The sequence below is a fragment of the Phasianus colchicus genome, chromosome 27, assembly GCF_987193195.1.
Source record: "Phasianus colchicus chromosome 27, bPhaCol1.hap1.1, whole genome shotgun sequence".
NCBI classification, from domain to species: Eukaryota; Metazoa; Chordata; class Aves; order Galliformes; family Phasianidae; genus Phasianus; species Phasianus colchicus.
This window is the reverse complement of record NC_143462.1, coordinates 5,058,087-5,072,972: the sequence shown is the minus strand read 5'-3', so window position 1 is coordinate 5,072,972 and position 14,886 is coordinate 5,058,087. Positions and strand designations below refer to the sequence as shown.

The window sequence follows — 14,886 nt, the reverse complement described above, 5'->3', positions numbered from 1 at the left end:
AGTTTTAGCTTGATACATTATTAACCTTTTTAACAGTATTATGGAGAAACATTATAAAGCTTAGTAGGAACTCCAAGGATTGCATGGAAGGTAAAACTGCATTACAGTTAAGACAGCCGGCTTCCAATAAATTCCAGCAAGCATCCTGAGATCCAAACACCCAGAAGAGCTCAGAACTTCAGCTCCACAGATTGATTACAACCACCCATAACCCCAACTCTGAGACCCTGTCCCAGGATGCAGACACACACATCAGATGTCCAGCAATACAGCGAAGCTTCAGGGTCTGTACTGTAAGCTGGCAATGACACCAAACTCTTCTCTGGATCACAAAAGCACAAGCCTGTATATTCCATACTCCTAAAAACTTTCAGGAAAGCATCAGGACTGGTTTGCCAGCACTGAAGGCAGCTCAGCTACTTCCCTCGCAGCAGTGGCTCCCCTGACCTCCACCCAGGCTCACAGCACAGCTCACCTGCCAGGAAGCAGAAAGCTTTGGAGTCACTTCTCATGGTGCAAAGTACGAGGCCCTGCAGCAGCCAAGGGAGCCAAGGACAAGCTGCTTCCTGACTCCTGCCTTCCCACATCCCTGTAAAAGCCACTCCCGTAGCTCATTACTATTACATGCAGTCAACCTGTCTGTTTTAATGAAGAATTATTTGCAAGCATCTGCCACACAACCATGATTCTTTCAGTATTTGTACCTTGAGGATTTAACTTGATATGCAATTAAAATAAAGGTTAGAGAATTTAAACTTGATCAGAGGAAAAATTTACTACTTTTAACTGTAGTTCACAGCTCGTGCCTCTAAAGATACTTTCTCAAAAACTCTTAAACTAAGCTTTAAAATAAACTTGCAGTTTTCTTGCTTACAAAGGCCATCCTTCAGCTCACAAAACAACACCAGCCTTTTAAAGCACCTTGTCTGCCACATGCTGTAGCTAACAAATAAAATCAGACTCTTAGTTTCTGCCTTTTAAAATTCATCTGAATCACACATCGAATGGGGAAATAAAGGGAACTGCAGCTACTGCCCTTCTAAACCCAACATTCATCTCACTTGTCAGCAAGTCAGAGCATTTGGGATGCATTAAAGAAAAGTTACAAACTGCATAATTGACAAGGACAACTGCCTGCAAAAGAAAAACTCACTCCTGATCTTACAGGCTGTATCATGCAAGCTTGTGGCCAAATGCACTGAGAAGTCCAAAACTTTCTCAAAGCAGAGAGGAAAGCAGAAACATTGCCCACCAGCACGACAATCCGAGCAGTACTCAGCAAGTGGGACTCCTCCAAAGATGCCCAACCAGACAACAGCAAGCACATTTCTTGTAGTCACGATCAGAAGCAGCCATCTTAGTAAGAGATGACATTTGTCACTGCCAGCCCTGTTGTGGTGTATTTACGCAATTTCCGTATTGTTTCTAACACAAAACCCCCCCATCAGCTTTGAGGTAAACAAACTCACACAAATATTCTGATTTCATCCTCCTCTGGTTAATAGAAGCTGGGAAGATCTGGAGAAGTCACTCCATCTTTATCAAATACTTGGATCTTCAAAGAATACCAACATTAATTAATTGCTACACCACCTCCCTGTGGAACGCAAGTATCACGTGCCCCATTTCACAGATTGGGAACAGCAGAAAGCAAAAGCTGAGTGATGGGGAATCTAACAGTTTGGGAAAACAGCTACAGGTGAGCACTTCAGAAGGGTGAATGGAGTCCTTCAAAGCACAAGGAGAACCCTGCTGGTGTAGCCTGATCCTGACTAGAGGACTCTGAACGCACATAAACGTCTTTCTGCTGCACCCAAGTTGCGTATGATTGAGATTGGAAAGATTAAGATCTCCTAAAGAGCAGCTATAGGCAGTTGGGGGAAAAAAGATACTCTGAAAGATTGCTCTTACCTTCTGCTACATCATCATCCACAGCGCCTTTCACCTGAGAAAAACACCACTGAATGTCATTTCCTCCTCCAGCTCCTGAAAAACACAATACAAAAATGAGACCCCCCACCGCAGCAGGAGTTGCCAATTGAAGCTTTCAGACAACACTGCTCACACCCACTTCCTCAGCAGCGGGGCTGGCACAGCCACCCCTCCCCACCTTTTCCCTTTACAGATATTGTTTTCGTCCTCAGCACTTTGCTGGCATCCAAGGCAGCGTTAGAGGGAAAGAGCAGAGGCAGAAGTGGACGGGAGCAGCTCACAGGGCTCACACAGCTGGCACCAAACCCACAGCAGGCGCTCAGCACCAGCGTCCTATTTCACAGAGAGCTGCTTCCTACTTTAGAAATCAGAGCCCTCTCCCAGCACACACAAAACCTGGTTGGTAAGCGGCAGAAAAGCTCCGAATTCTCAGAACATTTCAATCGACACAAACCAAGCATGCCAATCGTTCCCTCCCCTTCCAAAAGCACCAAGCTGAACTTACATGCTGAAGGCTAAAGAAAATAATTCCACCCCAAGTTTAGCTCTCTTAGCAGCAGTAATGAAAGCAATTATCAGCTTAAAAAGAGGTAAAAAAAAAAAAAAGAAAAAAAAAAAGCAGCAAACCCGAGCAGAAACACAAAGCAGCAACATGAGGTAATGAGCTCTACTACCATAGAACACGGATCGGAGAGAAAACTTCAGGAACATCCCTGCCCCGGCGGGAGGCGGCGATTCATTTGAACCCTGAACCAAAACACGCACAAAAACCACCACCCATTTCTTTTGCATTGCATTCTGAGCAAATCACCGCCGGGCTGAGGACACACAGGAAGGGGCTGACATGGGCCTGCCCTGCTGCCTCACCATTTGTGTTTGCTTTCCTCTTTTTTTTTTTTTTTTGGCAAGCCAATGTCAAAATGGAACTTTTCCTCAACGCAATTCAAGCAGGCTGAGCAACAGATGGCATTTACACGTTAATCCAGAGGGCTGCAACCGCTCCTGGCACAACAAAGAATGCAGAAGGGATTTCACCCCTCTCCTATATCCATCCGAGGGGTTAAAAAAAGAGCAAAAGAGGTGGGAATCCGAAGCTCGAAGCAGTCCTTCCAAAGGCAACCCAGAGCTTCAGCGGTGCTGAATGCGATCGGTGGGTGCTCGCTGCTCGCTCTGCTTTCCTTCCTGAAGGATTACAGTGAAGCAAAGCACGCAGCCGAAGCCGGTGAGGGCTCCAGCAGCACCCAGCTGTGCCAGAGATGCCAGAAAGCCTTCGGCAGCAATGGGGCTGCACCCACATCCCCCAACCCCGCACAACCCGCTCTCCTCCTCCTCCTCCTCTCCATCCTCCTCCTCCGTCATTGCACGCTGCCATGGTGCCTGCTGCTGAAAGGTGACGGCTTGTAAGAGGCATCAATCACTGCCCTCTTTGCACGATGGCGAAACGCCGCCTTTCGCACGGCTACCTCGAACCGTGGCGTTTTCTGCGTTTATTTTTAATAAAACAAAAAGAGGAGGGCGGAGCGTGGGAGAGCGGCGGAGGGAGGAAAAGGCAAAGCACGAACCCGGCACGGCCGCCCTCGCTCCGCTGCAAGGGCGATGCAACCTGCAGGAGAAGGAACGCGTTTCCAAACGCAGCTGCCAGGAAAAGTGAGGAGGAAGGGATCCCTCACCGCACGCAGCAGCACAGCGCTCCGGGATGCGAAAGGGGAGCGAGCAGAGGAAGCGACGGGAAGGGACGCCCCGAAAGCCCGCGTTCCCTAATTACAGCCCGCAGCCCCAAACGGCCGGGAGGGCGGCGGGCCGAGCGCCCAACTTCCCCGCCGCTCCCTCGTGCCATTTTCAGGCAGGCCGGCAGGAAGGGACGCGCTGCCGAGGCGCGGGGCGGCCGGGCAAACAGCGACCGGGGGCGGCTCCGCCGCTGCGGCCCGACCGCCGCCCCCCCCCCCCGGCCGGCCGCAGCCCCACCTGCGCCCCCCGCCCCGCGGCAGCCACCCCTTCCCCTTACCTGCCATGTTGGGCTCGCGAGAGCGGCCGCGGCGGGTCGGGCGGGCTCGGCGCTACGCGGCGGTGCCGGCGGTGCCGCGCTCGGGGCGGCCGCGGGGGGCGGATGGCGGCGGATGGCGGCGGGGGTGCGGCCGGCTCCGCTCCTGGGGCTGCCCCCGCTCCGCGCCTCGCTCCGGCCCCCCCCCGGCAGCTCCACTTTCAAAATGGCGCCGGGCGAGCTGGGGGTGACGTCACCCGGAGGGGGGGCGGCGGGGGGGCGGGGCGGCGCGGCCCTGCGCGGCTTCCGTACCGTTGCGCCGCTCCGCGTGTCCGCGCTCCGGGCTCTCCTGCGCTTTGCCCATTCATTCCCTTTTTTTTTTTTCCTTTTTCTTTTTCTTGCTTTTTTTTTTTTTCCCCCCTCCCCTCCTTCCTTCCCTCTCTCCCTCCTGCCATTTCCTCGCGCTGCCGTCGCACAGCTTCCCGCTGCGCCTTCCCCGCCCTCCTGCACGCTCTCCATTCCACCCGCACGCTCGGGTTCTGATTTCACCCAGGAGCCCTCACTGCCGTTTCGCCCTCGGAGCCATTTTTAGCCGCCCTTCCCCTCGCAGAGCCCCGGCCCGGCCCTCCTGCACCCACCGGTCCCGTAATTAACGCACAGCGCTGCAGCCATCGCTTCGGTACCATCTGTTGAAGATCTCGTGAAAGTCATCAGTTAGCAGATATTTGTGCAAACGCTGCCATTCTTGGCGGGCAGGGCAGGGTTTGCTCATCCAGATTGCGCTTTGAGCATCGTGAGCTCATCCTGCAAACCGGGCGCTCCACTGATGTGCCTTCACACGACTCTTGTGCACTTCCAGCTCAAAGGAAGACCGCTCAGCTCCTCATCAACCACAGCACAACACAGAGCATAGAATGGTTGGAAGGGACCCCAAGGATCAGTGAGTTCCAACCCCCTGCCACAAGCAGGGCCACCAACCTCCAGACCTGCTAGCCGAGCATGTCCAGGGCTCCATCCCACCTTCCTGTGAATACCTCCTGAGCCAGAGCATCCACAGCCTCCCTGCATTTGGGCCCCTTAACACCCCCAAAGCAACTCCCCATGCCTGGTGCACACCAGAAACCCAGAACCAGCCTAGCCTGGGGGCTGCTTTGTAGAAAAGCATCTTTACCACTACATCCCTCAAAGGCTGTGCGTGCAAATCAAACAATTCTTGGGAACAAAAAGCAGTATTGGGAACTCAGCATGTATGGGGTGTGCTTCAGAGAGACAACTCACCTAAGTTTGGGAATATCTGGAGCCACATGTTTTGCTTAGTCCATTTTGAGAGCAAGGCAGAAACCTAGAGAAGCAAACACATTGGAAAGCATTCACAATCAAGAGCTCCTCCTGGATCACCGTGGTGCTGAGGGCCTTCCCTTAACACATGGCCCACATTTCCCAGAGCTGAGGGAACAAATCCACTCAACTCTACAGATCTGTGTATTCACTGTATTCTAAAGCTGGCACAGAAGCTGCCATCCCTCATGCTTCAGGATCCCTTTAAGCCATCCTCATCGCTACACAGAAGGAACAGTTCTGTGTAGCCCCATTTATCCATTGCATTCTGTACTACTATAGAATTTGGCTCTTGTAGCAGAACGAGCATTGTTGAAAAGGACTTGCAATTAGCTCTGTAATATAAATTAATGAAGCTTTAGCACATACCTTATAATTAGAACAAAGTCCTTCTTAGAAAAGATTTAATATCACACTGCCAGAACGAAGGATCATAATTCCAACATTCCAGGTTTTTGTTTTGAGCTAACTGAGCTATAGAACATAATGAAGTATAATAAATAATTAACATTAAATCACAGCCATGGTAATTAGTAAGACATCTTGGGAATCACAGCCTTTGCTCGCTTGCTAATTCAGACACACACATTCACCGTAGCATTAATGGTTGGGGCAAATTAGCAGCAGCATTTTGCAGCCTGGAAGTTTGTAAGCACATACAGAGACCCTTTGATTTCACTGCAGTTTAAGCATTTCTTCAGGTGATCTGGGGAGATGGTAACTGTGAGACGTTCAGTTTACACACAACCAACAGCACAAAGCTTCCTTGGGTGTTTGTTCTAATTATGCTTGAATCATTAATTCTTGCTACACATCGAACCCCTTCAATTCAGAGCAAAGGGCCACATCCAGGAAATGAGAACACTGCCGGGACAAAGACCCACTGAAAAACGTCTCCAGTTCTGCTTGTTAAGGACGAGTGTAATACACAGACAGCAGGCAGCTCACAGCAGCATCAGGAGCTGCAGAAGTTCGAACAATTTAAAACCAAAATGTGACCAGTGGCCAATTAAAAACTACACATTCATGTCAAATCAATGATCAAACAGCTATGGCCCCAAGAACTGTGTCACCATTTTCTATCTGCTTCACTTTCCTAGTAATTTGACCCGTTAGACAGGACTATAATGAATTACAACAACTCACTTTAGAAATAAAGAGAGTAATTATCACCAAAATTATCACTGGAATTGAGTAATAGCTGGGTCACTGCAAGTTAACATCAGGGCGATGTGATTCATCCCTGCAGCACGTTCTTTGGGACTTCATGTGGTCTGAGCACAAAGTATCTCAGCAATAGGGGTTTCTGCTGCCTTTTGGGAGAGAAATGCTTGCTAACATTCACCCCGTGTCTCCCCGTTCTTGATTTCACATGACTGCCTCTATGCACATGGCCACTTAATTAACAGCCATTATCAAAACAGACTCTGCCTTTAATACTGCCAGGTGGAGCTTCACACAAGAGGTCAGGCAGCCCCTGCTTTTTGATAAGCGAGCAGCTCATGCCATCTCCAAAGTGTCAACTTCATTGGATTAAAGCTCTGCTATAACAAGGGGAAGCCTCAGCTTTCTCTTTCCGGAATTACAAAAGATTTTTTCTTGTCTCCAGTCTGGTGCAAGCAAACTGAAAGACTAATTAGACTTGGAAAGAATTTCGTGCATTCATTAAAGTTGTAGTTTGCAAGACCGGTTTAAAACCAGCTCTGAACTTGATCTGTTTAGAGCAGGTTTAGATTATAATGGCTGAAACCACAATTTGCAAAATATTAGTTTGAAGGATCGTTTAAGCCCAATTTGTAGAGGATTTGTACACCTGAATTTTGGCAGGAGATTCATTTTAAATAATTTAAAGTTCTTTAGATTCTATATCCTGAAGAATTGTAAGCAAGAATGCAAGGAAAGCAGGGCTTCTGGGAAAGAAAAATGGTCCTGCAGGTAGTGGGCAGGAAGCACCTGTTGGGGGGTAGCAAAATGAGTGTTTTAATTAGGAGGCATCTCAGAATCTTCTAGTTAAAAGAAAAAAATAGTAAAAGAGGTGGCATCCAAAAGCTACATTCTTACCATCTTCAATTTTCTCACTAGGTTTTGATTAGTTCTGGTTCCTTCTAGGGGAGCATGAATCTGACCACAAAATAAGAGACTTACGATGAGAAATTAGCTTGAAACTGAAATCACAGCTACAGGGCAAGACAGGAGATCCACCTGACATAGGTTTAGTGCTTATCATCTACTAGGAGGGATTAACAAAGCATGCAGTTCAGGATCACCTGGAACCTCTTCAGCTTCAAATCTTCCACCTCAGGGTGATTTGATCTTAACCCAGAGCTCTGAAACCTGTTAGCAGCAGAAAACAAACCATAAGAGAAAATAAGACCAGAAAAGAAAAAAGAAAATAAGACCAGAGGAAAACAAAGATCTTAAACTGAGCATCAGACACAAAGCGAGACATCCAGAAAGCACTTTAGTCTGGTAAGAGCAGTTGAACACCAGACTGCATTGCAAAAAAAGACCTTTCCCTGCTGGGAATATTCTCAGCAGAGCTGCTCTGTGCCCGAGGGCAGAGCTGCCACAGCCCTTCCCAGCCCCAGTTTTCAGCACTGATGCAGAGAATCTCCATTCCTCAGCTTGAAAACACACTTTCTTCATACCATTTCTGAAGAGACTCCAAACACATAGAAGGATTCAAAACTATTAGCTTGGCTGCTGGAAGAAAGGTGATCAACATTCCTCAATCTTGGAATATATTGAGATAGACAGAGCGAACATTGCAATAGCATAATCTTTTCAAAACATGACTTTCTGGAAAAACACCATTTTGTGCAGAGACTTAACTGAGAATCTGCTGCATCACCCAGAAGCACAAAGCAGCTCCCAGGTGAGAAGGGCTTTGCTCACCACCACCTTAATGAGGCACTCGGCAGGAAGGGGAGGAGCTGAGATAAGAAACATGAAGGCCCTTGCATTGTTTTTTGTTTTTTTCCTTTTTCTCTATTTTTTTTAACCTCTACACCTCCTGACCCATATGCTAAAATTTTTATTTTCGGGGAAGGGTTGCAGTGGTGTTGAGGGAATGGAACTGCTCATTCCTTACTAGTAAACTGAAATAGGTGATGTAAGTAGCCTCAGAACCCCCTATGAAACAAATCCCTTTAACAAAAGCAGGAAGCTGAAGCAAGTATGTTACAAACATTGCTGTCTATGGGATTTCCCTGTTACCTTTAATAATGGGGTTCAGTATCTTCTATTTTAGATCCTTCCTAAAGCAATGTGTCTATATGCATTAATTAACAAGCTATTATCCTTTGCTGTGTGTTGGAATAATTGCGCCTGTGCAGGTTTATTTCAAAAGGCGTAAGTAAATAGAAGTCTTAGTGCTGCAGTTATTCTCTGTGTATCACTGAAGCTGTTAATAAAACATATGTGAAAGCCAGTTGATCTGAAGCGAGCTCCACTGGCTCTTTGGAACTGTGTTTTCTGCTATTTTAATAGGACTTTGCAGTAAGGAAGTTAATTGCCAGCTCCATGGGTCGCAGCAGGGTGTGTGCATTCAGCACACCAGCAATCTGACTGTGCCAGGAGAAGTGTTCCCTAAACACCACGGGCTGTGGGGAGAGATGATTGAATATAATCTGGGATTGAGTATAATCTGGGATAAGATGCCCTTGCAGTCTTTGAACATGAGTATTTTTGCTCTTGATCCTCACCTCTAGTGAAGCCTCATGCTTTTGGTGTCTCATTGATGGTAGTGAGGGGACAAACTGATGTCCTGGAATCACATAAGAAATTCAGCTGATATTTTTCAAGGAGATATTTTTCACCCAGGCACTGTTCACAGGTTGCCCAAGGAGGCTGTGGATGCCCCATCCCTGCAGGCATTCAAGGCCAGGCTGGATGTGGCTCTGGGCAGCCTGGGCTGCTGGTTGGCGACCTGCACACAGCAGAGGGTTGGAATGAGATGAGCAATGTGGGCCTTTGCAGCCCAGACCGTTCTGTGATGATTCCAGTTTCTGGGATTCTAGAGGGAAACACAACTTCTAAATCAAAACAAAGAGAAAAAGAATGGGAAAGGGAATGCAAAGAGCCTCAAGATATCTCTTTAAAATTCTCTTGGTTGAGATGACACATGCTGAGTATGAGCAGTAGGAATGCTGCTCTACTATTCCTGGAGTCACATATGCAGAAAGTGCCTATGCAGGTAACCAGCACCATTGGTTGCAGTCATCCATTAACTTATCCCTTGAGGTCCCTTGACCTTTTGCTTTCATTAATAACAGCACTGTATTTCCAAGGCACTTCTTAAGTTTTCAAACTTTTTTTTCCATTTTGGTGAATAGTATTCAAATCTTTGGAGCTGAAACTGTTGGGAAACACCCCTTGCTTTGCTTTGTTGCCCAGTTCTGACTGCAGGTTTGTAAGTCTGAAGGTAATGCCAGGAATGAACTGAGAAGGGAAGGAAGGGAGGCTGAAATAGCAGACTGAATTGTTCCATTCACATGGCTTTTCTGCTAGGGAATAAGTTAACACTGTAAACAGGAGAGAGGTGTGGTTTGCAGATTGGACAGGAAATCCTTAGTTCTAATCCTTGCTGTGTTGTTGATTCCCTTGGAGACCTCAAGCAAAAGCTTTCTGCTCCTATTTTTTTCCTTGGAAGTGAACTGGGGATGACAGCACTTCACGAGCTTCTAGGAGCAGCCTTTCAGTTAAAACATTTATAACATGCTTTAAAAAGAGCTCGTAGTGCATGGGCTTGAAATCAACTTGGCTTCGTGTTTGAGGTTATTTCCTTACACTGCTCTGAGCTCCAGGGACCTTTGGGGGCCCAAAACAGCCTTTGTTTTTCTTGCTTGTAACAATGCAAAGCAGATGATTTACCCAGGATATAAGGAAATGTAGCCCCACCAACAGCCATTGTCCAGAGTGATTCTTGCACAGGAATTGCTCTGCTGCCCTTAGCACACAGTATGGCTGCATTTGGCCCCAGTGCCAACACGTATCTCCTCTCATTCTCTCCTCTGGTAAAACCAAAATGAGGCTTACATCTTCATGCTTGACAGGACGAGTGGAAATGGCTTCAAACTGGAAGGGGGTAGATTTAGACTGGATATTAGGAAGAAATTCTGTACTGTAAGGGTGGTGAAACACAGGAACAGATTGCCCAGAGAGGCTGTGGATGCCCCCTCCCTGGAGGCTTTCATATCCAGGCTGGATGGGGCTGTGAGCAGCCTGGTCCGGAGGGAGGTGTCCCTGCTTATAGCAGGAGGTTGGAATGAGATGATCTTCAAGGTCCTTTCCAACCCAAACCATTCTATGATTCTATGTCTATCCACTTCCCCACAGTAGCTTTTGACGCAATGCCCGATTCCAATTTGGTCTCATGGGAATGGAGGCTTCAAGGAAATTCCACTGCCTACAGATCTCAAGGAAAGCTGATAGGCAGACAGATTGATTTGAGCGTGGACCCCATTAAACTTCAGAGCATCCATCCAGGCAAAGTAGTGTTATAATGCTTCTTGTGTGGCAAAAGCCTTAATCCAAGTTTGCATCCTACTCGACCCCAGAGAACCCAGCTGTAAGGCTCAGGGATGCCAAGTTCCTCTGCTTACAGAACTGCTTTTTGCAGCTTTTGCTGTGTGCAGAGCCTCCCCTACTTGCCCCCTGTTGGTGACATTGAATCCAAGGCTGAAAAGCTCTGAGGTGGAGAACTGCAAGGTTGGAATCAGTCAGTTTGTCATATTACATGTTTATCGTAATTGTAGAAAGTTATAGGAGACTGACCATAAGGTAAATGAGAGATGCTCTTTAATAGAGAGCTGTTTTCCAGGCAAATTTGAACAACAAAACAGTACTTCTAGGTATTCAGTGCTAGAAAGTTGCCCCTCCCCAGTTAAAAAAATAAGAATTTTCTGATTTGAGCGAAATTTCATCTTTACAAAAACTTGGTTACAGTCCAAAATGGACAACAATTAGAAATATTTTCAAATTCCCACCAACTGGAAGTTCCCTGTGCTCTGCAGGGGCTCTAAGAAACCAGCAGCCTTATCAGATGTGTTTCCCAGTAGCAGGCAGGAAATCAAAAGAACATCGATTCATGGGGCAGCTCCAGGGGGTTCCCGTGGGGTCAGACTTCCCCCAGCACCACCTGAACTGTCTTGCTCCTAAATACCATAAATCCTCACAATCCATGTCAGCAAACCAAACCAAACAAGGTCTGGCTCTGTTCCTTCGTGGACCCTGCAGAAGCAAAACTCTGGTTCCTCTTGGTCTGAGGCAGTCCTGACTGAGCAGAAATCTTGTCGATGGGGTGAACACAGCGCTGAGTTTGTTCAAAGACATCATTGGCAATTGTGCTGCACCCAGAGACAAAGCTAATTCTAACCCTGTATTTAAAGAATGAATGTAACATCCATGAAAGGGTCCAAGATAGAAGGAAGGATATGGTGCATTCCTCTGGTTTGTTTTCTAACACATATTTCCCACAAGAGTCTTAATTCAAGTTCCTGCTCACCTCGTTCTGTCCAAGATCTGGATTAAACTTAATTAAACTTGATGCTGGCCATCCTCAGCAGCGGGTAGGTCTTTCTTTCCTTCTTTTCCTTCTTTCTCTGTATTTTGCCAAACAACCACAGCAACAGAGGGGTTTTGAAAGGCCTTGGTTTTCCCCTACACTGTAAAGAAAATGCATTTGGAAACCTGGAAAACTGTCAGGAATGGAAGGTAAACTTTCTTAATACCATTAAGAATAAAATACAAAATCCATCCAAAGTCTTGTCTGCCCAAATGTGAAACTGAAGGATGAACAGTTCCCACAGCTTGGCAAATGAAGATCTGGAAAGTGAAGTGTTCTGCGTTTCCAGCCCGGTGTCCTGCAAACAGAGGAGAGATGGTGGCGTGCAGATTTTGCCCATTGCTCAATACTCAGCATTGCACGCTGAGGTCAGCTGAGCTACAAGGTGCTCTGTATTTTGGGAAATGCTTCCTTGGTCTGACTTCAGTTCCGCGTTTTGCACCCTTGAAAATCTGTTTGTGGCCACTCAGATCTCTGTAGTACTTCATTGCAGAGGCAAGAGTAGATCACAGATTATTACCTGTTTAGCAGAGTTTGACTTGATGATCTCTTGAGGTCCCTTCCAACCCCTGCAATTCTGTGATTCTGTGATTTCATAGCCCTTTCTTCTGCAACCTCTGTCTCCCTGCTCTCAAGCTCAAAAAAGATCCCTTTCCTTCCTAATTGCTCCATTTACCCTCTTGTCATTTTCCTATTTACTCATTTCTTGGCCATGTTCTTGCTCAGCGTTCCCCTCCTTGTACTAGATTGAACATTACATAAGGAGGCAATTGTTTGCTTAATACACTGTATCTCTATTGTCCTCTTAGAGCAGTAATGAGAATGAGCCAAATGGACTTTAGATTTACCACAAGAAACCATCACAAAAAGTGATGCTCTGGTGCTCATCTGCAGAGGTGTTTCCTGCAGGAAAGCCAATGGAGGCTGGCTGTGTTACCAGATTCCTCTGCAACCAGTGTGATACTGGTCGTGACTGGGAAGGTAGGAAGGTTAACTGATCCTGGGAACAGGCTTTATTCCCTCTCCATCTGCACACCCAGGAATGATATTTATTATTATTTACTATATTTTACTGTATTAAAAGGAGACTTCTTAAAACAGAAGGTGATTTTTTGATTTGCAGGTTGTATCAGTGTAGGGTCTGCTTTGTATAGCACTGAAAAGCAGCCATTTCCAGGGTAGGTTTTGAAATCGGTTCAGTAGCGAATAGCATTAAGCACAGATCAAAAAGGGACTCATTCTATACTTTTTCCTTTACCAAAATCAAAGGTATGCTCAAAATTAGAAGGCTCTCACAGGAGCTGGGTTTTGTTCTGCTGCGCATTCATGGCATGACTGAGGCAAATGATCTGATTTCTTACTTCCCATTTTCTAAACCCTTTAGCAAGGTTGGTGTGTGTGTGTCCTCTGACTGCCCCGAACATTAAGGATCCTGACTTCTTTCTGTACCTCTTGATGCTACGTGAGTGACACTAATTATTCCTTGCTAAGTAAGGATTGAAGTTCCCTCAGATTTCTGTGCAAAATGTAGGTTGGGTTAAGATTCAATGCAGTGTCAGAAAAATTGCAGAAGACATCATAAAAACATCAGATAAAATTGCTTGGGAAGTGCAAGGCAGAAAGCAAATACCTTTGGTGGAATATAAAAATAACTCTGTGAACAACAGTGGCAAAGAGATGCAGGGATAAGCACTTTAAAAACACAGAACATCTGGAGGAAAAGAAAGCCTTTGTCCCTTTAAATGTCTACAAGGAGTCACGATCTTGATTTTTTTTTTTTATATTCCCATCTGAGAAGGTGTAGGATTTCAAGGGATGTGCCAAGCACGAGGACATGATGCTGGATGGCTCCAATGGGCACTGGCTTTGGTTATTTTGGGACACATGAGTACTCTTGTCAATGACGCCAGTGTTGCAGCTGGAACAAAGAGAGGCTTCTGTTTTGTCGTGGAGATAAAACTTGAGTGGATGCGTGGAGGAGGGGCAGCAAAAGGGAGGAAGGCTGCATGGCATGACCCATACCACGTTTTGCTAACAACAGCGTCCATTCATTGCTTAATTAAATAGTTAATTAAGTTCAGTGCGTGGACTCGATAGAACAATTAATTGTGGGCTCTTTGCGTTTTTCCATCTGTTGAGGAAAACGGGAATCAATTCGTTGTCGTTCCCTGGATGTTGCCCACCTCACGGAGCACCGATCGATGTGGCAGCATTGGCTGCCCTGCATGGCACGAGTGCTGCATGAGATCCCCGTGCCCTGGGGGGAGTGTTTAACATGGACCAGGATAGCATCCCGAAATAGGAACAGCAGCTTGTAGGTTGGCTTTTAAAAGAGGGAGTGCTGGTGTCGTGGTTGGAGCAGAGAGAAGAGCAGGGAGAAGAGCTTGCAGTTTATGCTACAGTTAGCTTCCAAACGTTGTGACTTCTGGTGAGAACTGGACAAAATTCTCTCAAATGCTTCAAGTGGGAACCCCTCTGCTTTTTCCCCTTTGTTGAAATCTGTTGTGAGTCCCCCAAAATAACTGGTAGAGGTCAGATCCCTCCCATTTATATGTTCACAATGGTATGTGGCATTTCAGTTGATGCTTAGAGCCAAGAATACTTCCAAGTTCTTCGGGGCAGCTCTGGGTATTTGTCCTCGATGAACCCAACGCTGGCGCTCAGTGTGTGGACGGGGTAGGAGCTGTATCAGGCTGCTGGGGGAATTTGAGACGGGAGATCATAAATACTGGACAATTTCCACTCTCAGTCGTGGTTGATGAATGATGAGCCAACATGGCTTGTGGAACAGGGGATGTCTTGTCTTCAGCCTTCTCTAAAAGTATTTGTTTATACACCTGTGTTTTTCTCTGTATTTTTTAGGATAAAACCCGTCAGGAGAGGAAAGCAGAAGATGAAACAGATGAGGCAGATGTGGAACAGCAGCAGCGGGATAACAGGCAGCTTCCTTTGGGATATTTCCTTCCCAGTATCCTAAATACAAGAGGTGAGAGGGTAAGCAGGAATCCTGTATCCCATGCACAGTGAGTCTGGTTAAGCAGAGACCCAGCAAGCTCAGGAACACCGATCA

At 46.7% G+C, this 14,886-nt stretch overlaps 2 protein-coding genes across 5 annotated transcripts in view; one reads left to right on the top strand and one right to left on the bottom strand.

Moving 5' to 3' along the window:
* The window catches only part of PPP2R2A (protein phosphatase 2 regulatory subunit Balpha), a 37,437-nt gene extending 29,359 nt beyond the window's left edge, over positions 1–8,078 (bottom strand). Inside the window, exons 1-4 of one of the 3 annotated variants that reach the window (XM_090125414.1) lie at positions 7,900–8,078; positions 7,519–7,585; positions 5,192–5,255; positions 1,912–1,986 (exon numbers count right to left, since the gene is read on the bottom strand). In XM_090125414.1, the coding sequence (XP_089981540.1) occupies positions 1,912–1,986; positions 5,192–5,255; positions 7,519–7,585; positions 7,900–7,976 (283 nt within the window). In that variant the 5' untranslated portion in view covers positions 7,977–8,078. Of the gene's footprint in view, positions 1–1,911; positions 1,987–2,606; positions 2,796–3,937; positions 4,126–5,191; positions 5,256–7,518; positions 7,586–7,899 lie in introns of those variants that run through there. The other 2 variants (XM_031608029.2, XM_090125415.1) reach the window with 2 other exon arrangements.
* Positions 1–14,886, top strand: part of EBF2 (EBF transcription factor 2) — a 189,518-nt gene that overhangs the window by 34,834 nt on the left and 139,798 nt on the right. Inside the window, exons 1-2 of one of the 2 annotated variants that reach the window (XM_090125411.1) lie at positions 8,038–8,126; positions 14,679–14,802. The gene's annotated coding sequence lies outside the window, so the exon portion shown is untranslated. Of the gene's footprint in view, positions 1–8,037; positions 8,127–14,678; positions 14,803–14,886 lie in introns of those variants that run through there. The other variant, XM_031608065.2, reaches the window with a different exon arrangement.